Below are 23,331 nucleotides of genomic sequence, written 5' to 3'. Positions count from 1 at the left end.
ATTACACACTACTGGTCTATAATTAGATTTGAAAAAAACCAAAATTGTTAATTAATTAATCAAACTTGCATAAAGTATTCTAAAGCTGAACACATCGAAACGTATGAAATTCAGAACTTTTTGAGAGGCATGTCGCTAAAAAAAAACAGCTGATTTCCTTAAGCAGCGTGTTATTTCGATTTCTGAGAGATTGTTTTTTTTTGTTGATAAACATTATCAATAAATTGTTGTTTTTAATGTTTAGTGCGAAATATAAATTTATACGTCTTTCGCGGAGAGTCCAACACAATTAGTTGGTGTTAGGAAACGAAACTGAAAAGTGGTATGATTATTAAAATAACGGAATAATTTTAATTTTAAAAAATAAGCGTGCTTAAAATTAAATACATATATGTATGTAGCAGTAACTTGGAAGAGATATTCTTTTGTTTAAAGAAAAAAGTTTAATAAAAAATGTAAAGAAGTGTTTTATATATGCAATAAAGATAAATATTTATTAACAAAAGAAAATTATGTAATAACAAAGAATATATTTTTTGGATATAAAACCATTAACAAGTGTGTTGGTTTTGTAATTTCATATGGATTCCTCTTTTTTAGATAAATACATAAATAACTCGCCATTTCCGATCATGAGTTTTTGTTTGTTTGTATAAGTAAATTATTCACAATACCCGCGCGGCATTTCTCAATATCATTTGTGTGTTTTTTTATAAAAAAAAATCAACAAGAACAAAAATAATTTAAAATATTTTATGAATATAAATATTTCTGCAACCAATTCATCATTTAAAAAGTGATTAAAATATTTGGACACCTAAAAAAGAAACGTTATCACACCTTTTAACCAAAAGTTTGCTGTCTTTGGAAAAGTATTAAAAAAAAAAAAATATTTGCACTACCTTAGAAAAATTGCTAATAATAATATTAAATATTATATCAAGTCCTATATAAATAATATATGATTAAATAATTAATCATAAAACAAACAAATCAAATAACACAAATTAACTAAAGAAATACAGTGGCATCGATAAAAACTGGACAAATAATTTCAACAAAAATTTACAATTCAAAATATGTGATTTATGATTTTAGACCATTTTCAAAAAAATATGTTTAATTTATAGATTTAGACATTGATATACGCTTTAGTAGTCAAGTGATTCTTTATAGTTTACTGGAAATCTTTTAAAGAAGTGATTACACTGTGTGACAGTAAAAAATTACTCTAATTGAGTAGATCACCCTATAATGTTGACAATTTGAAACATTCCCTTCAAATCTGACGTTTTAGCAATGGCAATTGCTGCAAAAGAGTCTATAGTTTAGTCTATAGTCTAGTCTAGTCTATGGTCTAGTCTAGTCTATGGTCTAGTCTATAGTCTAGTCTATAGTCTAGTCTATAGTCTAGTCTATAGGCTAGTCTATAGTCTAGTCTATAGTCTAGTCTATAGTCTAGTCTATAGTCTAGTCTATAGTCTAGTCTATAGTCTAGTCTATAGTCTAGTCTATAGTCTAGTCTATAGTCTAGTCTATAGTCTAGTCTATAGTCTAGTCTATAGTCTAGTCTATAGTCTAGTCTATAGTCTAGTCTATAGTCTAGTCTAGTCTATAGTCTAGTCTAGTCTATAGTCTAGTCTATAGTCTAGTCTAGTCTATAGTCTAGTCTAGTCTATAGTCTAGTCTAGTCTATAGTCTAGTCTATAGTCTAGTCTATAGTCTAGTCTATAGTCTAGTCTATAGTCTAGTCTATAGTCTAGTCTATAGTCTAGTCTATAGTCTAGTCTATAGTCTAGTCTATAGTCTAGTCTATAGTCTAGTCTATAGTCTAGTCTATAGTCTAGTCTATAGTCTAGTCTATAGTCTAGTCTATAGTCTAGTCTATAGTCTAGTCTATAGTCTAGTCTATAGTCTAGTCTATAGTCTAGTCTATAGTCTAGTCTATAGTCTAGTCTATAGTCTAGTCTATAGTCTAGTCTATAGTCTAGTCTAGTCTATAGTCTAGTCTAGTCTATAGTCTATAGTCTAGTCTATAGTCTATAGTCTAGTCTATAGTCTAGTCTATAGTCTAGTCTATAGTCTAGTCTATAGTCTAGTCTATAGTCTAGTCTATAGTCTAGTCTATAGTCTAGTCTATAGTCTAGTCTATAGTCTAGTCTATAGTCTAGTCTATAGTCTAGTCTATAGTCTAGTCTATAGTCTAGTCTATAGTCTAGTCTATAGTCTAGTCTATAGTCTAGTCTATAGGCTAGTCTATAGTCTAGTCATAGTCTAGTCTATATAGTCTAGTCTATAGTCTAGTCTATAGTCTAGTCTATAGTCTAGTCTATAGTCTAGTCTATAGTCTAGTCTATAGTCTAGTCTATAGTCTAGTCTATAGTCTAGTCTATAGTCTAGTCTATAGTCTAGTCTATAGTCTAGTCTATAGTCTATAGTCTAGTCTAGTCTATAGTCTAGTCTAGTCTATAGTCTAGTCTAGTCTATAGTCTAGTCTAGTCTATAGTCTAGTCTAGTCTATAGTCTAGTCTAGTCTATAGTCTAGTCTAGTCTATAGTCTAGTCTAGTCTATAGTCTAGTCTATAGTCTAGTCTATAGTCTAGTCTAGTCTATAGTCTAGTCTATAGTCTAGTCTATAGTCTAGTCTATAGTCTAGTCTATAGTCTAGTCTATAGTCTAGTCTATAGTCTAGTCTATAGTCTAGTCTATAGTCTAGTCTATAGTCTAGTCTATAGTCTAGTCTATAGTCTAGTCTATAGTCTAGTCTATAGTCTAGTCTATAGTCTAGTCTATAGTCTAGTCTATAGTCTAGTCTATAGTCTAGTCTATAGTCTAGTCTATAGTCTAGTCTATAGTCTAGTCTATAGTCTAGTCTATAGTCTAGTCTATAGTCTAGTCTATAGTCTAGTCTATAGTCTAGTCTATAGTCTAGTCTATAGTCTAGTCTATAGTCTAGTCTATAGTCTAGTCTATAGTCTAGTCTATAGTCTAGTCTATAGTCTAGTCTATAGTCTAGTCTATAGTCTAGTCTATAGTCTAGTCTATAGTCTAGTCTATAGTCTAGTCTATAGTCTAGTCTATAGTCTAGTCTATAGTCTAGTCTATAGTCTAGTCTATAGTCTAGTCTATAGTCTAGTCTATAGTCTAGTCTATAGTCTAGTCTATAGTCTAGTCTATAGTCTAGTCTATAGTCTAGTCTATAGTCTAGTCTATAGTCTAGTCTATAGTCTAGTCTATAGTGTAGTCTATAGTCTAGTCTATAGTCTAGTCTATAGTGTAGTCTATAGTCTAGTCTATAGTGTAGTCTATAGTGTAGTCTATAGTCTAGTCTATCTAGTCTATAGTCTAGTCTATAGTCTAGTCTATAGTCTAGTCTATAGTCTAGTCTATAGTCTAGTCTATAGTCTAGTCTATAGTCTAGTCTATAGTCTAGTCTATAGTCTAGTCTATAGTCTAGTCTATAGTCTAGTCTATAGTCTAGTCTATAGTCTAGTCTATAGTCTAGTCTATAGTCTAGTCTATAGTCTAGTCTATAGTCTAGTCTATAGTCTAGTCTATAGTCTAGTCTATAGTCTAGTCTATAGTCTAGTCTATAGTCTAGTCTATAGTCTAGTCTATAGTCTAGTCTATAGTCTAGTCTATAGTCTAGTCTATAGTCTAGTCTATAGTCTAGTCTATAGTCTAGTCTATAGTCTAGTCTATAGTCTAGTCTATAGTCTAGTCTATAGTCTAGTCTATAGTCTAGTCTATAGTCTAGTCTATAGTCTAGTCTATAGTCTAGTCTATAGTCTAGTCTATAGTCTAGTCTATAGTCTAGTCTATAGTCTAGTCTATAGTCTAGTCTATAGTCTAGTCTATAGTCTAGTCTATAGTCTAGTCTATAGTCTAGTCTATAGTCTAGTCTATAGTCTAGTCTATAGTCTAGTCTATAGTCTAGTCTATAGTCTAGTCTATAGTCTAGTCTATAGTCTAGTCTATAGTCTAGTCTATAGTCTAGTCTATAGTCTAGTCTATAGTCTAGTCTATAGTCTAGTCTATAGTCTAGTCTATAGTCTAGTCTATAGTCTAGTCATAGTCTAGTCTATAGTCTAGTCTATAGTCTAGTCTATAGTCTAGTCTATAGTCTAGTCTATAGTCTAGTCTATAGTCTAGTCTATAGTCCAGTCTATAGTCTAGTCTATAGTCTAGTCTATAGTCTAGTCTATAGTCTAGTCTATAGTCTAGTCTATAGTCTAGTCTATAGTCTAGTCTATAGTCTAGTCTATAGTCTAGTCTATAGTCTAGTCTATAGTCTAGTCTATAGTCTAGTCTATAGTCTAGTCTATAGTCTAGTCTATAGTCTAGTCTATAGTCTAGTCTATAGTCTAGTCTATAGTCTAGTCTATAGTCTAGTCTATAGTCTAGTCTATAGTCTAGTCTATAGTCTAGTCTATAGTCTAGTCTATAGTCTAGTCTATAGTCTAGTCTATAGTCTAGTCTATAGTCTAGTCTATAGTCTAGTCTATAGTCTAGTCTATAGTCTAGTCTATAGTCTAGTCTATAGTCTAGTCTATAGTCTAGTCTATAGTCTAGTCTATAGTTTAGTCTATAGTCTAGTCTATAGTCTAGTCTATAGTCTAGTCTATAGTCTAGTCTATAGTCTAGTCTATAGTCTAGTCTATAGTCTAGTCTATAGTCTAGTCTATAGTCTAGTCTATAGTCTAGTCTATAGTCTAGTCTATAGTCTAGTCTATAGTCTAGTCTATAGTCTAGTCTATGTTAGTTTGAAAGGAGGATGTATATACATCAAATCCGAAGAAATACACCTAGGCCTCTATCGGGCCTGTTGTGCGCTCCTTAACCAGTGCCTCAGGTGGGAATTGAACCCACCACCTCCCGTCTACCAGACTAGAACACTAACCACTAACCTACCGGAGGCCACTAGTCTAGTCTATAGTCTAGTCTATAGTCTAGTCTATAGTCTAGTCTATAGTCTAGTCTATAGTCTAGTCTATAGTCTAGTCTATAGTCTAGTCTATAGTCTAGTCTATAGGCTAGTCTATAGTCTAGTCTATAGTCTAGTCTATAGTCTAGTCTATAGTCTAGTCTATAGTCTAGTCTATAGTCTAGTCTATAGTCTAGTCTATAGTCTAGTCTATAGTCTAGTCTATAGTCTAGTCTATAGTCTAGTCTATAGTCTAGTCTATAGTCTAGTCTATAGTCTAGTCTATAGTCTAGTCTATAGTCTAGTCTATAGTCTAGTCTATAGTCTAGTCTATAGTCTAGTCTATAGTCTAGTCTATATCTAGTCTATAGTCTAGTCTATAGTCTAGTCTATAGTCTAGTCTATAGTCTAGTCTATAGTCTAGTCTATAGTCTAGTCTATAGTCTAGTCTATAGTCTAGTCTATAGTCTAGTCTATAGTCTAGTCTATAGTCTAGTCTATAGTCTAGTCTATAGTCTAGTCTATAGTCTAGTCTATAGTCTAGTCTATAGTCTAGTCTATAGTCTAGTCTATAGTCTAGTCTATAGTCTAGTCTATAGTCTAGTGTATAGTCTAGTCTATAGTCTAGTCTATAGTCTAGTCTATAGTCTAGTCTATAGTCTAGTCTATAGTCTAGTCTATAGTCTAGTCTATAGTCTAGTCTATGTTAGTTTGAAAGGAGGATGTATATACATCAAATCCGAAGAAATACACCTAGGCCTCTATCGGGCCTGTTGTGCGCTCCTTAACCAGTGTCTCAGGTGGGAATTGAACCCACCACCTCCCGTCTACCAGACTAGAACACTAACCACTAACCTACCGGAGGCCACTAGTCTAGTCTATAGTCTAGTCTATAGTCTAGTCTATAGTCTAGTCTATAGTCTAGTCTATAGTCTAGTCTACAGTCTAGTCTATATTCTAGTCTATAGTCTAGTCTATAGTCTAGTCTATAGTCTAGTCTATAGTCTAGTCTGTAGTCTAGTCTATAGTCTAGGCTATAGTCTAGTCTATAGTCTAGTCTATAGTCTAGTCTATAGTCTAGTCTATAGTCTAGTCTATAGTCTAGTCTATAGTCTAGTCTATAGTCTAGTCTATAGTCTAGTCTATAGTCTAGTCTATAGTCTAGTCTATAGTCTAGTCTATAGTCTAGTCTAGTCTATAGTCTAGTCTATAGTCTAGTCTATAGTCTAGTCTATAGTCTAGTCTATAGTCTAGTCTATAGTCTAGTCTATAGTCTAGTCTATAGTCTAGTCTATAGTCTAGTCTATAGTCTAGTCTATAGTCTAGTCTATAGTCTAGTCTATAGTCTAGTCTATAGTCTAGTCTATAGTCTAGTCTATAGTCTAGTCTATAGTCTAGTCTATAGTCTAGTCTATAGTCTAGTCTATAGTCTAGTCTATAGTCTAGTCTATAGTCTAGTCTAGTCTATAGTCTAGTCTATAGTCTAGTCTATAGTCTAGTCTATAGTCTAGTCTATAGTCTAGTCTATAGTCTAGTCTAGTCTATAGTCTAGTCTATAGTCTAGTCTAGTCTATAGTCTAGTCTATAGTCTAGTCTATAGTCTAGTCTATAGTCTAGTCTATAGTCTAGTCTATAGTCTAGTCTATAGTATAGTCTAGTCTATAGTATAGTCTAGTCTATAGTATAGTCTAGTCTATAGTCTTTTGAACTACATTACCAGACCTATAAACTGCACTAGACCATGTAAATCTGTTACACCGTGTTATTAATTACTTTATGCAGCGTGTTATATTATTTATAAACAGCTAATGATTCACATGTGTGATTTAAATATAAATATATTATCACTTGATATACCGACCTTATAAATCTTAAAAGTATTTTACTTGGGACAATCCATTTTTTATTTGATTTCACCGTAATTTTGCTGTATAAAATTGTAATTTTTTTATCATTAATGTCTGTAATCATTATATGGCATTTTTATTATATTATCTATCAATTCCATATGAAATTCTAATTGTTAGCGCAATTATTGTTGTTGTTGTTGAGTTAATAATTATATCTACATATAGACATGTGCTTAAATATGTATCAACTTTTAGAATTGTATAATTATCACACAGATGATAAGTTTTGCATTTAATGATATTTTTGCGAGTTCTGCGTGATCGAGGAAGTTGAATTTTAGTATGATTTGTGTTTTTAAAAACTGATCTGATCTAATGATATCAGATAACTTTAAAAGTATAATTAAATATTTTCTATTTTTATTTAAATGATTTTCACGACTTATTTCGACATTAACTATCTGCAATATCGCTTGTTCGACTTTGTTGCCGACTTTTCGACTTTGTTGCCGACTTTTCGACTTGTTAGAAAAGCTATTCGACTTTAACTTTGCGACTTTTATCTACAAAAATTCGATTGTGCAAAAGATTTATAGAATCCTAATAATTTCTGAGACCACTATGGGCTGCCGGTGTTCAGCCCCAAGCACATTTTCTTTTATATAGAGAAATGGAAAAATTCCAAATACAAACTATTAAAATATTATAAATTTCAAATGGATTTTTCCATAAGTTTCACATAAAAATGGCAACACTTCCTTATTTAATTTATTAGTGTCGCACGCCGCATTCTATCATATCATGCTACAGTTTAATGAATACACTTGTAATTATCAACAACAACAACAACAAAAATTAACAATTGCTGCTCAAACTTTATTATCTACAATACGTGTTGACCACAAGATATTGGAATTTTTTTCTTATATTTTTTTCAGTAAACATATTGATAAGAATTGATTCCAGGAGTTCAAGGTGTTAGTTAATTATGTGTATTTTGATGTAGAGGAAGAAAACAAAGAAAATTAAAAGACAGACCTCGGAAAAACATTATTAATGTTATTATTGTGGCCTGTAAAAAAATATAAATATTTATAGCCTTATTCATAACAATTTATCAAAGGTTTATAGAACAAATTTTGTTGATAAATTGTTATGAATAGGGCATTTAGAAAATACGAATTCATAACATTGATTATACCGCCCAACGCCTGTTGCCAAAAAGATATATAGTATAACGGTTATTAGTGTTAATAGTTCGGTTTTGATTAGCGGTAAAATATAAAATACACATGACAAAATAAATTCATAAAATTATAATACATGGGGTTTTATGAGGTTTTTAATAAAAGTTTATCATAACAAGAACTTTTTTTAAATTAAATTCCACAAGAATTTATATAAAAACTATAATTATTCAAGTCTTCTGTGACATTGCGGCTTATGGCTGTAATATATTTTTTTTCACTACAGACCGATCTATTTTTGAATGATATATATATAAACTGAGCATTAGTCTTGACGATCGACTAATCTATAGTCTTAACTATAGACTGATCTATAGTCTTATTTTCTTTACTACAGACCGATCTATTTTGAATGATATATAAACTGATCTATAGTCCTATTTTCTTTACTACAGACCGATCTATTATGAATGATATATAAACTGAGCATTAGTCTTGACTATCGACTAATCTATAGTCTTGACTATAGACTGATCTATAGTTTTGACTATAGACTGATCTATAGTCTTGACTATAGACTGATCTATACTCTTGACTGTAGACTGCTGTATAATATGGACTATAGACTGATATATAATCTGACTATCTGTAGACATCACTATAAACTTGGCTATAGACTGCTCTATAGTTTTGACTATGAATTGATCTATAGTCTTGACAATAAACTTATCTATAGTCCTTACTATAGACTGATCTATAGTATTGAATATAGACTGTTGTATAATATGGACTATAAACTGATATATTAACTTGACTATAGACTGCTCTATAGTCTTGACTGTAGACTGATATATAGTTTTGACTATAAACTGATCTATAGTCTTGACCATAAATTGATTTATAGTCTTGACTATAGACTGAACTATACTCTTGACTATAGACTGATCTATAGTCTTGACTATGAATTGATCTGTAGTCTTGACTTGACTATCAGTTATAGTATTAACTGATATAGTTCTGAGTAGAGACTGACCTAGAATCTTGACTATAGTCTTGACTATATATAATTTGTTACAACGAATTACGATAGCTTTATGCCGTTGGCAAAACTATCTTAGCGATATTATAATTAAATCCGTTTTGTTAATTTTTGTTTGTAAATAATTCCGGAATGATGCCATTATTTTAAAAGTGTTTCTCTATATTATTAATCACGATACTGGTGGCTAACTTTGAAAGAAACACATTTCTATAATATCACATTATCAAAATAAAACTTTCCATTAAATGAATGATAGGTTCTATGACCACCTTTTGCAGAATTCAGTTCGGGTTTAAAATTTACCTTATTTTCGTATAATTTTATTACAAATAATAATTTGGTAGAATCTAAGGATTTATAAAATGATGTTTATAATATCATCTGTTACCATGTATACGAATCGAACATCTTAAATTCCAATTAATGTTGTCTGAGTTTTGATTTGATTTTTATCATTATAGCTTATCAAAACATAGTGTTATCGCTTACGTTATCGGCTACATAAATACTTTATAGAGATTATATTTGCACAACAGGCATGAGCAGGTTGTCACTTTCTAAATTTAAATCAAAACTATCATTAATACGGTAAGGTATTAAAAATAAACTACACAAGTTGCTCTAAGAATAATCAAATGAAAACATATAGAATATTGGAACCAAAAACATTTCCAGTTTTGAATTTTTTTTTCAAGTTTGTCCTTCAATATATATTAAACATAAAGAAAATCTTTATCAAAATAATTGTAATCAAAAACCCACTGTTCCAAATATTTATATAGAACATTTATGTCTTTATAACTTCGCCAACTCAGACAAGACCGTGAGATTATTGCGCTTTAAGATTATTTGCCGGTGTTATAATATAAATTGTTCTTGTTTTAATCAAATTTTAACGCGTGGCTTTGAAAATATTTATTTATTTATTTTATTTACTAACGTCTAGTATATTTAAACGGCAAAGAAATTAAAACACAACAAGGAATAATAAATAATTAACTTTTCAATTCATTTGCAGATAATTGTTCGAACAGAGAGTAATGAGAAATCACCAACAACTACAACAGCATGGGAGATAATGTCAAAGTAACAGCAACAACAGGATCTACAAATGGTACCACAGTGACCACAAATGGTGACACTACGGGCCATAAAACCAAATTGACAGAGACTGCTAATTTACCGAAATTAATAATAACCGATAATAAAATAAACTACAATGAGAAACCGGTAAAAACGAAACCCGCCAAAAAGAAACGTAGAGATAAAAGTGATTTGGGTGATAATTTTGTAGCGCCCGATGGCGGTTGGGGTTGGTTTGTGTCCATAGCCAGTGGTGTTAATATAGTAAGTTTGTGATATATTTAAAATTTAAGATGTTTTAATGAAATTCTTTTGCTTGCAGTTGGTAACATTGCTTTGGCTCAACAATTTGGTATTATTTTCCGTGATCATATGGCTCAATTGGGCATATCAAGTTCCCAATTAACTACAATTATTAATATACAAATGGCTGTATCAGCTATAACAGGTGAGTGGGACGAAATTTTAACAAAACTCTTTAATTTAAAAGGAAAGCTTTCCAGAAAATTCACAAGGAAGCATTTTTGAAGAATGTAATAATTCACATTTATGTTTAGATTGTGTCCCTGGATCCAAAGTTTAGTTAGCTTAATCAGTCAGTCAGTCAGTTAGTTAGTTAGTTAGTTAATTAGTTAGTTAGTTAGTTAGTTAGTTAGTTAGTTAGTTAGGTTAGTTAGTTAGTTGTTAGTTAGTTAGTTAGTTGTTAGTTCGTTTGGTTAGTTAGTTAGTTAGTTAGTTAGTTAGTTAGTTAGTTAGTTAGTTAGTTAGTAGTTAGTAGTTTGAGTAGAGTTAGTTAGTTAGTTAGTTAGTTAGTTAGTTAGTAGTAGTTAGTTAGTTAGTTAGTTAGTTAGTTAGTTAGTTAGTAGTTAGTTAGTTAGTTAGTTAGTTAGTTAGTTAGTTAGTTAGTTAGTTAGTTAGTTAGTTAGTTAGTTAGTTAGTTAGTTAGTTAGTTAGTTAGTGTTAGTTAGTTAGTTAGTAGTTAGTTAGTTAGTTAGTTAGTTAGTTAGTTAGTTAGTTAGTTAGTTAGTTAGTAGTTAGTTAGTTAGTTAGTTAGTAGTAGTTAGTTAGTTAGTTAGTTAGTTAGTTAGTTAGTTAGTTAGTTAGTAGTTAGTTAGTTAGTTAGTTAGTTAGTTTTTTAGTTAGTTAGTTAGTTAGTAGTTAGTTAGTTAGTTTAGTTAGTAGTTAGTTAGTTAGTTAGTTAGTTAGTTAGTTAGTTAGTTAGTTGTTGTTAGTTGGTTAGTTAGTTAGTTAGTTAGTTAGTTAGTTAGTTAGTTAGGTTAGTTTGTTCGTTAGTTAGTTAGTTAGTTAGTATGTAGTTAGTTAAGTTAGGTTAGTTAGTTAGTTAGTTAGTTAGTTAGTTAGTTAGTTCGTGAGTTCGTTCGTAGTGAGTTAGTTAGTTAGTAGTAGTTAGTTAGTTAGTAGTTAGTTAGTTAGTTAGTTATAGTTAGTAGTTAGTTAGTTAGTTAGTTAGTGTAGTTAGTTAGTTAGTTAGTTAGTTAGTTAGTTAGTTAGTTAGTTAGTTAGTTAGTTAGTTAGTTAGTTAGTTAGTTAGTTAGTTAGTAGTTAGTTAGTTAGTAGTTAGTTAGTTAGTTAGTTAGTTAGTTAGTAGTTAGTTCGTGTAGTAGTTAGTTAGTTAGTTAGTTAGTAGTTAGTTAGTTAGTTAGTAGTTAGTTAGTTTAGTTAGTTAGTAGTTAGTTAGTTAGTTAGTTAGTTAGTAGTTAGTTAGTTAGTTAGTTAGTTAGTTAGTTAGTTAGTTAGTTAGTTAGTTAGTTAGTTAGTTAGTTAGTTAGTTAGTAGTAGTTAGTAGTTAGTTAGTTAGTTAGTAGTTAGTTAGTTAGTAGTAGTTAGTTAGTTAGTAGTTAGTTAGTTAGTTAGTTAGTTAGTTAGTTAGTTAGTTAGTTAGTTAGTAGTTAGTTAGTTAGTTAGTTAGTTAGTTAGTTAGTTAGTTAGTTAGTTAGTTAGTTAGTTAGTTAGTTAGTTAGTTAGTAGTTAGTTAGTTAGTTAGTTAGGAGTTAGTTAGTTAGTAGTAGTTAGTTAGTTAGTTAGTTAGTTAGTTAGTTAGTAGGTTAGTTAGTTAGTTAGTTAGTTAGTTAGTTAGTTAGTTAGTTAGTTAGTTAGTTAGTTAGTTAGTTAGTTAGTGTAGTTAGTTAGTTAGTTAGTTAGTTAGTTAGTTAGTTAGTTAGTTAGTAGTTAGTAGTTAGTTAGTTAGTTAGTGAGTTAGTTAGTTAGTTAGTAGTTAGTTAGTTAGTAGTTAGTAGTTAGTTAGTTAGTTTAGTTAGTTAGTTAGTTAGTTAGTTAGTTAGTTAGTTAGTTAGTTAGTTTAGTTAGTTCGGTTAGTTAGGTTATGTTTATTTAGTTAGTTAGTTAGTTAGTTAGTTAGTTAGTTAGTTCGTAGTTAGTTAGTTAGTTAGTAGTTAGTTAGTTAGTTAGTTAGTGAGTTAGTTAGTAGTTAGTTAGTTAGTTAGGTTAGTTAGTTAGTAGTTAGTTAGTTCGTAGTTAGTTAGTTAGTTAGTTAGTTAGTTAGTTAGTTAGTTAGTTAGTTAGTTCGTTAGTTAGTAGTTAGTTAGTTAGTTAGTTAGTTATGTTTTAGTAGTTAGTAGTTAGTTAGTTAGTAGTTAGTTAGTTAGTTAGTTAGTTAGTTAGTTAGTTAGTTTAGTTAGTTAGTTAGTTAGTTAGTTAGTAGTAGTTAGTTAGTTAGTTAGTGAGTAGTTAGTTAGTTAGTTAGTTAGTTAGTTAGTAGTTAGTTAGTTAGTTAGTTAGTTAGTTAGTTAGTTAGTTAGTTAGTTAGTTAGTTAGTTAGTTAGTTAGTTAGTTAGTTAGTTAGTAGTTAGTTAGTTAGTTAGTTAGTTAGTTAGTTAGTTAGTTAGTTAGTAGTTAGTTAGTTAGTTAGTTAGTTAGTTAGTTAGTTAGTTAGTTAGTTAGTTAGTAGTAGTTAGTTAGTTAGTTAGTAGTTAGTTAGTTAGTTAGTTAGTTAGTTAGTTAGTTAGTTAGTTAGTTAGTTAGTTAGTTAGTTAGTTAGTTAGTTAGTTAGTTAGTTAGTTAGTTAGTTAGTTAGTTAGTTAGTTAGTTAGTTAGTTAATTTCACACACTAAGTAAATGTTTAACATGATTTATTAACTTGGAACCGACAGACATGACGCAAATAAAAAAATAATCTATGATTTAATCTTTATCGCAGTAATTACACAGCTGAACTTCTTCTTCAAAGAAAATTTACTTATTTAAATACATATATAAAGCTAAAAGAAATCCAAGCAAATTATTTTAAATCAAATGAAACAATTTCCGGAAATTTTGATTCGTATTCATCTTAGGAATTCGTTAACTGAACTTGACAAATACAACATAATTTATCTTATTTATCATGGGAATCGAAATATGACTAATTTGTAATCTCTCTCTCTTTTATAGGTCTTCTAAACGGTCCCCTGTTCCGAAGATTTTCCTTCCGTCAAGTGGCTTTGTTTGGTTCATTTCTTACATTTTTAGGTCTATTTGCTTGTGCTTTTGCCAATTCATTCTTATTATATTGTCTATCATTTTCTGTGTGTTATGGTAAGTTCAACCGTATTGAAAAGCTTCCTAATATGAATAATTCTAAACAATTTGTTAAACTTCAGGTTTCGGTCGTGGTCTAACCGTTTCGGCCTCTTCATTAGCTGTAAATACTTATTTCAAAGAAAGAAGACGTACTGCCACCGCCTATCAGTTTGGTGTAGCTGGCTTGGGTCCTATTGTTACCATATGTAGCTACTTTTCTGTTAGATTATTTTGGAGTACAAGGTACGGTACTGTTCTTTGCGGGTCTTTCCTTGAATACGGTGGCTTGTTCCCTGATATATCAACCAGTAAAATGGCATGTTAAGAAACAACCTAAAGATGCTGAGGCATCTAAAAAACTAACTGCGCGTGATGAAGATGATCATATAATAGCTAATCCGGTGTGGAACCAGAAACACCCGTTTTGCCACGTGCCAATGATGGTTGGTTTGGTTCAAAAACCTCTTTAAATTCACCTTCCATTAGAAATAGATTAGGTTCTTGGGACAAGACACAGGAAGGTACGCCAATGATGGAGCTGAAACGTTTAAATAGTCGTGATAGCATCAAAAGTAACAGTAATTCAGCCAAAGTACGTAGTTTTTTCGGTTAGTTACAGTATTAAGGAAGTGGAGGAACATGAAGATGAGGAACATGATGTTAACTATAAGGAGGGCGAGAACAAGGAACAGCAGCATAATGGTGCAGCTTTAACAGAACTACAACTTTTAAGAGAAAAACAACATGAAAAAGAGCTGGAACAGGCCAGAATTGAAGAAGAACATGAAAGACGTAAGAAACTACCCTGGTACATGAAAGTGGTGGTGTTTTTCGATTTGGATTTATTGCGTGATTTAACCTATGTAAATCTGTCCATGGGTTTGACTTTAATCAATTTTGTGGAAATTAATTTTGCCATTTTAACACCGTTTATTTTATCGGATTTTGGCTTTGAAAAACATCAAATTGCCTTGGCCATGTCATTGCTGGGCACCTTTGACTTAATTTTACGTTTCCTTATACCCGTTATAACAGCAAAGATCAATTTGAGTAACAAGACCTTTTTTGTCTTGGGCATTATGGGCATGTGTATTGGTCGCATCTTTTTATCGTTTACCAGAAATTTCTATGTTATGATTGCTATATTTATATGGTTGGGTTTAAATAAGGCCTTCCGTACCGTTTTCTGGTCTTTGATTATACCCGGTTATGTGCCACTGAAGAGGCTACCAGCTGCTGCTGGCTTACAGTTGCTAATGTCTGGTCTATTTTCCCTAGCTTTTGGTCCACTAATTGGTAAGAGTTTTATATTTAAAAACTACTACAAATTTTATTTATTCTCTTTACGCTTCCTTTTAGGTCTTATACGTGATAATACCAGTTATGCTTTTGCTCTAAACTTCCTTAATGCTTTATGTTTATTGGCCATTGCCGGCTGGGTCTTGGAAGCTTTTGTGCGTAAATATAGAAATAAACCAAAACCGGTAACTGAAAACTTAAAATAAGTTAGTTTAATGTTTAAACTTTTTAAAAATAGAGCTTTTATAAAAGTTGTTTTTTTTTAGTTTCAACTGTTAAGAGATCTGTTCAATAATTTAAAATATTGCCAATTATTTTTCAAAGTTTAAAAAATATGTGATAAAGTTAACAAACAGATCTTATGTTTTATAAAATATTTGTATATATATTTTTTTAATGTAAACTTATTGTAATTTTTATGTACATTCTTTAAGCTTAATTTCACAATTGTTTTTTAATTTAACATTTTGTTTATTTTATTATTATTTTACTGTTAGTTAGTTATGTTAAAACACTGTAATATTACATTAATAGTTTAATATTTTTAGTATAATAAAATTTATAATTAATGAGCATTTTGTTCAAAGAGATTCCACAAATAAATATAAATTATAAAAAAATTAAAAAAAAAAATATTTCCATATTTTTGTCCCGATATATATGAGTCAATTATGGACCGATATAGATTTAAGTGGGTAATACGATTTCTATTGATGTTCATAATACTAATATTCTATAGGGAGTTAATTGCAATTAATGCACTTTTCCGCAAATGTGAATATTTATATGGAGGCTATATGAAATTTTGAACCGATTCCAATAATTTTTAATAGAGTTAATCTCTGGGTAAAAAAAGAGACCTGTAACAAAATTTGTTGCAATATTTAGATGTCATAGTGTCTGAAAAGAACTAATCAAGGACGAGAAAAAAGGGGCAATATTTTCAAGGGTTCTATTGGAATTTTACTCATATCACCGTTATTTATGGATCAATTTTGCTGATATTAAATAGTAAACTTCTTGAAAGTATTTATTTTCCATTACAAATTATATTCTTAAATAATTTACTGAGCATTACGATGACATTACACCCTTTGTAGAGAAGCAGATCAGAGTCTCTTTTGGGAATCGAAACTACAACCCCCAGGGCTCCGAAAATCTTGAAAACATGTCCGAATTGGATACCTTTTAATAAATTAATTTCAACAAACATACCGATAGACCGACAAGTAAATCGACTTTGTAATCTATAATGATCGGAAAATTATACTTTGAGAATTACAAACTTATACTTATATACCCTTACTTTTGCTTTCGAAAACTTAAATCCGGTTGTAAAGTCGCTAAAATACACGTTTTTTTGTCTGTAACAACTTAGAATCAATGAAAGCTTTTTTTAAATGTCAAAGAGAATAAAATAAATTTTTACAGTTGAGAGAGTATAAATTAAAATATGATAAATATCAATATATTGTTGTTGTAGACGTCTAATGGAAAAGCAAAACTTTACGTAAACTATAATTAGTTGGCATTAGAAAACGAAACAAAAAGGGCACTTTTTTTAATGATTTTATTAAAAAGCGCATTAAACAAAGAACAATTTTTTTTTTTGATTTGTAAAGAAAATAATTCATATCACCAAAATTGTAACAAATAAAATGTGAATAAATTTAAAACTTGTAATAATTAATAATAGTAATAATAAATTATTAAAAATAATCGTTATCGGGTTTAAACCAATATGAGATCGATCATCTATTTAATAACTTTTATTTTATCCAAAGTGATCACAAACCTTTATAACTTCAGATGAATATGATTACATGATTATAGACCCTAAAGTGTTTGACTAAGTAATGACGTAATTCGCGCGCGCCAAAATTTGTAATTTATTCATATCTTTTTTATTTGTGAACTGTTACTTGCGACTTTTTCTATAATATTGGAGAATTATTTGATCATATATATAATCACTTTCTAAATATAATTATTTCTAAATATATAATTATTAATTTTATAAATTGGCACGTTCCCTTGGCCATAACTCATATTACGCGCTATTGAATGTAATGAACGCTATATTTTTTTTATAAAATGTTTCTGATAACAATAAAAAACGGGATTAAAATGATGACAAGAACCGTATAACTTTTAGAGTAAAATTGAAATTATAAAATATGGTGACGACGATTTGCTCAAGAATGAGAAGACATCAAAACGTTTACCTTTTATGGATCAAGGGATACGGCGTTAACCATGGCAATATCATTGGTGGAGAACTAGCAAGAATATGGGCTAAACAGAATAGACTATACACTAGAATAGACTAGACTAGACTATAGACTAGACTATAGACTAGACTATAGACTAGGACTATAGACTAGACTATAGACGAGACTATAGACGAGACTATAGACTAACTATAGACTAGACTATAGACTAGACTATAGACTAGACTATAGACTAGACTATAGACTAGACTATAGACTAGACTATAGACTAGACTATAGACTAGACTATAGACTAGACTATAGACTAGACTATAGACTAGACTATAGACTAGACTATAGACTAGACTATAGACTAGACTATAGACTAGACTATAGACTAGACTATAGACTAGACTATAGACTAGACTATAGACTAGACTATAGACTAGACTATAGACTAGACTATAGACTAGACTATAGACTAGACTATAGACTAGACTATAGACTAGACTATAGACTAGACTATAGACTAGACTATAGACTAGACTATAGACTAGACTATAGACTAGACTATAGACTAGACTATAGACTAGACTATAGACTAGACTATAGACTAGACTATAGACTAGACTATAGACTAGACTATAGACTAGACTATAGACTAGACTATAGACTAGACTATGACAGACTATAGACTATATAGACTAGACTAGACTATAGACTAGACTATAGACTAGACTAAGACTAGACTATAGACTAGACATAGACTAGACTATAGACTAGACTATAGACTAGACTATAGACTAGACTATAGACTAGACTATAGACTAGACTAGACTAGATAGACTAGACTATAAGACTAGACTATAGACTAGACTATAGACTAGACTATAGACTAGACTATAGACTAGACTAGAGACTAGACTATAGACTAGACTATAGACTAGACTATAGACTAGACTATAGACTAGACTATAGACTAGACTATAGACTAGACTATAGACTAGACTATAGACTAGACTATAGACTAGACTATAGACTAGACTATCGACTAGACTATAGACTAGGACTATAGACTAGACTATAGACTAGACTATAGACTAGACTAGACTAGACTCTAGACTAGACTATAGCTAGACTATATGACTAGACTATAGACTAGACTATAGACTAGACTATAGACTAGACTATAGACTAGACTATAGACTAGACTATAGACTAGACTATAGACTAGACTATAGACTAGACTATAGACTAGACTATAGACTAGACCTATAGACTTAGACTATAGACTAGACTACTAGACTAGACTATAGACTAGACTATAGACTAGACTATAGACTAGACTATAGACTAGACTATAGACTAGACTATAGGACTAGACTATAGACTAGACTATAGACTAGACTATAGACTAGACTATAGACTAGACTATAGACTAGACTATAGACTAGACTATAGGACTAGACCTATAGACTAGACTATAGACTAGGACTATAGACTAGACTATAGACTAGACTATAGACTAGACTATAGACTAGACTATAGACTAGACTATAGACTAGACTATAGACTAGACTATAGATAGACTATAGACTAGACTATAGACTCGACTATAGACTAGACTATAGACTAGACTATAGGACTAGGACTATAGACTAGACTATAGACTAGACTATAGACTAGACTATAGGACTAGACTATAGACTAGACTATAGACTAGACTATAGACTAGACTATAGACTAGACTATAGACTACGACTATAGACTAGACTATAGACTAGACTTAGACTACCAACTATAGGACTAACATAGACTACACTATAGACTAGACTGAGACTAGACTATAGACTAGACTATAGACTAGACTATAGACTAGACTATAGACTAGACTATAGACTAGACTGTAGACTAGACTATAGACTAGACTATAGACTAGACTATAGACTAGACTATAGACTAGACTATAGACTAGACTATAGACTAGACTATAGACTAGACTGTAGACTAGACTATAGACTAGACTATAGACTAGACTATAGACTAGACTATAGACTAGACTATAGACTAGACTATAGACTAGACTATAGACTAGACTATAGACTAGACTATTGACTAGACTATAGACTAGACTATAGACTAGATTATAGACTAGACTATAGACTAGACTATAGACTAGACTATAGACTAGATTATAGACTAGATTATAGACTAGTCTATAGACTAGACTATAGACTAGACTACAAAGTACATTATAGACTACATATAGACTATAGACTAGAATAGAGACTGCTTATCAAAAGTTCTTAAGCTACAAAAGGTGCCTCAAAAGTCGTAGGGGTAGTGCGGTATTTTTCGAAGTTAGGAAGAACTAAAGTGCTGAATTTTCCATGCCGGTTATGAATCAAAGTTGAACTTATTGCGGTATAACTGTCGCGGAAACATAATCTAAATAAACCACAATACAAATAACAACATTAGATCGGACTAATTTCAGATTCCATGTGATTAAAAAGATTGAGATTGAGAGTAATGCCAAATTCATAAACTCAACATTATGGGAGGAGATCATGCATCAACTGATCATAAAATGTCAAATGTACCTAAACTTAAACCGGTAAAAAAGAAACGAAGAGACAAAAGTGATTTGGGTGATAATTTTGTTGCGCCCGATGGTGGTTGGGGTTGGTGTGTCTCTATAGCCAGTGGTATTAATAAAGTAAATAGTTTAATCAAATTTATAAGAGTTCTTATGCTTATTGAGAGAAAATTTTTATTCGTTATTATAGGTAGTAGCATTTGCTTTGGTCCAACAATTCGGTATTATTTTTCGTGATCGTTTTACACAATTGGACATTACTAACTCACAATTAACAACAATTATTAATATACAAATAGCTGTATCAGCTATAACAGGTAAGTTCTAAACTTTCGTTCCACTGATGATTGTGGTTCGTTTCCCACGAGAAGTCTTTTCCGTTTCACTACAACGATCACCATTGGCCTGCCCGATAAATTAAGTTAGATTATAAATTTGTATATCCTCCTCTTTTTAGGCCTTTTAAATGGACCTTTATTTCGCAGATTTTCTTTTCGCCAAGTGGCTGTGTTTGGTTCATTTATTACCTTCATAGGATTATTTGCCACAGTCTTTGCAAATTCCTTTCTGTTCTATTGTTTATCGTTTTCTTTATGTTACGGTGAGTTCGACAATTTCTAAAGAATTTCAAAATTTTGATTAATATTTATTTTATTCCCTATATTGTAGGTTTTGGTCGGGGTCTAATTGTAAATGCCTCTTCGTTAGCTTTAAATACCTATTTTAAAGTGAAAAGACGCACAGCTACTGCCTATCATTATGGTGTAGTCGGATTGGGTCCCATTTTCTTGCCCTATGTTGCTACTTTTTTCCTAGATTACTTTGGGGTACAAGGAACTGTTTTATTATTTGCTGGCCTTTCCTTGAATACTATAGCCTGTTCTCTTATATATCAACCGGTAAAATGGCATGTTAAAAAATTATCGAAAGATAGTGAAGCTTCCGAAAAACTTACTGATCCAAAGGAAGATGATATTATAGCGGGGGATTTAGAAATACCAGTATTAGCTAGTGCCAATGATGGTTGGTTTGGTTCTAAAACCTCAGTGAATTCACTTTCTCCTGCCAATAGAAATAGATTTAGATCTTGCGATAAAAACCAGGGTGATAAAAAGCTCGTGGAATTAAAAGCACTGAATAGTCAAGATTTTGCTAATGAAAGAAGTTTTTCACTTAATTGCAGTATTAAAAACGAACATGATCTAAAAGCTCCTGTTAATAAGGAACAAAATAATAATAAAGCTTTTAAAACAGAAGCTCAATTATTGATACAGATAGAGAAGGAAAATATATCACAACTATTGAAAGCAAAAGAACTAGAACCGACTCTAATCGAGGAAGAAAATGAAAGACGTCGGAAATTACCCTGGTATATGAAAGTAGTCGTATTTTTCGACTTTGATTTATTACGCGATTTTACTTATGTAAATTTAGCTTTGGGATTAACACTCATTAATTTTGCTGAATTAAATTTCAATATATTAATACCATTTATTTTATATGACTTTGGTTTCGAAAGTCAACAAATTGCCTTGGCCATGTCTTTGATGGGTGCCTTCGATTTAATCCTACGTTTCCTAATACCTCTCATAACAAGCATAAGTAAACTAAGCAATAAGGCTTACTTTATCTGGGGCATCTTGGGTATGTGTATAGGTCGTATGTTTTTATCATTTACCAGAAATTTCTATATCATGATTGCCATATTTATATGGTTGGGTTTGAGTAAGGCTTTGCGTACTGTATTTTGGGGTTTGATAATACCCGGTTGTGTGCCGCTAAAAAGATTGCCAGCAGCTGCTGGTCTTCAGTTGCTGATGTCTGGTCTATTTACTTTGACTTGTGGTCCCTTAATAGGTAAGATTTTTGGTATCAGAACGATATATTTTATAAATAAATTTCTTTCGTTTACTTTTAGGTGTTATACGTGATAAAACCAGTTATGCTTTTGCTTTAAACTTTTTCAATATTTTATGTTTATTGGCCATTGCTGGTTGGGTATTGGAGGGATTTTTATTTAAATATAGAAATAAACTAAAACCAATAACTGAAGACTGACAAATAAGAGTATATGTTCCTGTCTTAATTAAAATAAAGAAAATTACTACAAAATGATGTTTTTCACTTACATCGAAGATCCGTCATGAGTTCTCAACACACTTCCTTTACACCACACTTGTAAAGGTTAAAACAGTAAGTAGTAACTTTTCAATAGCTGCCTACTTTTAGGCTTTGTTTTTTATTTCAAAATTCAAAACATAAATCATTTCAAAATTTACGACTGCTATAAAATATTTGTTAAACACACAAATTTAATAAAAAAAAAAAATATTTCTCTCTGCTGTCTGTGTCGGTTTCCTTTGTTTTAGTACCAAAAACTACAAATATTTTCATTATTTCTTTTTGTTAACAAAGTTGTTAAAGCAACGTGTAAATCACTTGATTTAACTTAAATATCACAAAAAAACTATAATAAATAAATACTTAAGGTAATGACTTAAACAATCACCTATTGAGAATTAGACAGAGAGCGTTCGTACGTACGAATTAAATATGCACGACATCAACTTAATTAAAAACCTTAAAAGTTAAAAGAAGGAAAATTCATTCAATTTTAATTCAGAATGTTATAAAAAATACACAGAGACATTGTAATGCAACCAAAAATAGAAGAAAAAACGTAAAACTGGAAACAAGAAAGAATACAAGTGAATAAACGTTAAATGACAATTTGTTTATATTTATTTGTGTATTAGAGACAGATATTTAAAGGGATGATTTGTTTGTGGTCAATAGACTAGGCCATAAAGTAGGCTAGACTTATTAATCGACTAGTCCATAGTCAATAGACTAATTAATTGACTATCTAATAGATTAGTTAATAGACTAGTCCATAGGCTAGTTACTAGACGAGTCAATAGTGCAATCACTAGACAATCAATCAACAGACTAGTAAAGGGACTAGTCAATAGACTGGTCTATTGAATAGCTAATAAACTAGTTAATAGAAAAGTCTATAGGCTAGATAACAGACCAGTCAACAGACTAGATAAAATACTAGTCTAATAAGTAGACTAGTTAATAGGCAAGTCGTTTTAGTAGTCAATAGCATTATTAATAGAATAGTTCATAGTCAATATACAACTAATATAGTCCATAAACTAAGCTGTTAATAGACAAATACATATTATAGTCAATATACTAGTCCATAGTCTAGTCAATAGACTTGACCATATAGTAGTCAACAGAGTAGTCAATAGACCAGCCCATTGAGTAGTCAATGCACTAGTCCATAGAGTAGTTAATAGACTGGTCCATAGAATAGTTAATGCACTAGTCCATAGAGTAGTCAATAGACTGGTCCACAGAATGGTCAATAGACTAGTCCACAGAGTAGTCAATAGACTATTCCATAGAGTAGTCAATATAGACTAGTCCATAGAGTAGTCAATAAATTAGTCAATATGGTAGTCAATATAGAATAGACCATAGAGTAGTCAATGGACCTCACAATATAGTAGTCAACAGACTAGTCTATAGAGTAGTCAAGAGAATTGATCATATTGTAGTCAAAAGACTATTCCATTGAGTGGTCAA

At 30.9% G+C, this 23,331-nt stretch overlaps 2 protein-coding genes across 7 annotated transcripts; both read left to right on the top strand.

The window, feature by feature from the left end:
- Window positions 1-271: 271 nt before the first annotated feature.
- Window positions 272-15,520, top strand: LOC119604942 (monocarboxylate transporter 9-like). The gene is given in 9 exon segments (XM_037957849.1): window positions 272-322; window positions 10,011-10,354; window positions 10,409-10,534; window positions 13,498-13,641; window positions 13,707-13,824; window positions 13,826-14,027; window positions 14,030-14,222; window positions 14,272-14,922; window positions 14,986-15,520. Coding segments are annotated over 8 exon segments (1,863 nt in total). The 5' UTR covers window positions 272-322; window positions 10,011-10,071; the 3' UTR covers window positions 15,132-15,520.
- Window positions 15,521-16,522: 1,002 nt separating this feature from the next.
- On the top strand, window positions 16,523-21,846 carry LOC119604943. Of its 6 annotated transcripts, none has more exons than XM_037957855.1 (6): window positions 16,523-16,541; window positions 19,633-19,854; window positions 19,925-20,051; window positions 20,192-20,335; window positions 20,404-21,591; window positions 21,653-21,814. In XM_037957855.1, exons 2-6 carry the CDS (start codon window positions 19,693-19,695, stop codon window positions 21,790-21,792), a joined length of 1,761 nt encoding a protein of 586 aa, XP_037813783.1. In that variant the 5' UTR covers window positions 16,523-16,541; window positions 19,633-19,692; the 3' UTR covers window positions 21,793-21,814. The 6 variants fall into 6 exon arrangements, with proteins under 6 accessions (XP_037813783.1, XP_037813781.1, XP_037813779.1 ...); XM_037957853.1 differs by lacking the exon at window positions 16,523-16,541 and adding an exon at window positions 16,542-16,585; XM_037957851.1 differs by lacking the exon at window positions 16,523-16,541 and adding an exon at window positions 16,552-16,604.
- The last annotated feature ends 1,485 nt before the right edge of the window (window positions 21,847-23,331 follow it).

This window comes from Lucilia sericata, unplaced genomic scaffold (genome assembly GCF_015586225.1).
Source record: "Lucilia sericata isolate MDLA Ls3-8-SP2 unplaced genomic scaffold, ASM1558622v1 Contig000446F_arrow, whole genome shotgun sequence".
NCBI lineage: Eukaryota > Metazoa > Arthropoda > Insecta > Diptera > Calliphoridae > Lucilia > Lucilia sericata.
The sequence above is the reverse complement of the archived record's forward strand: the minus strand, read 5'-3'. Positions and strand labels throughout refer to the sequence as shown.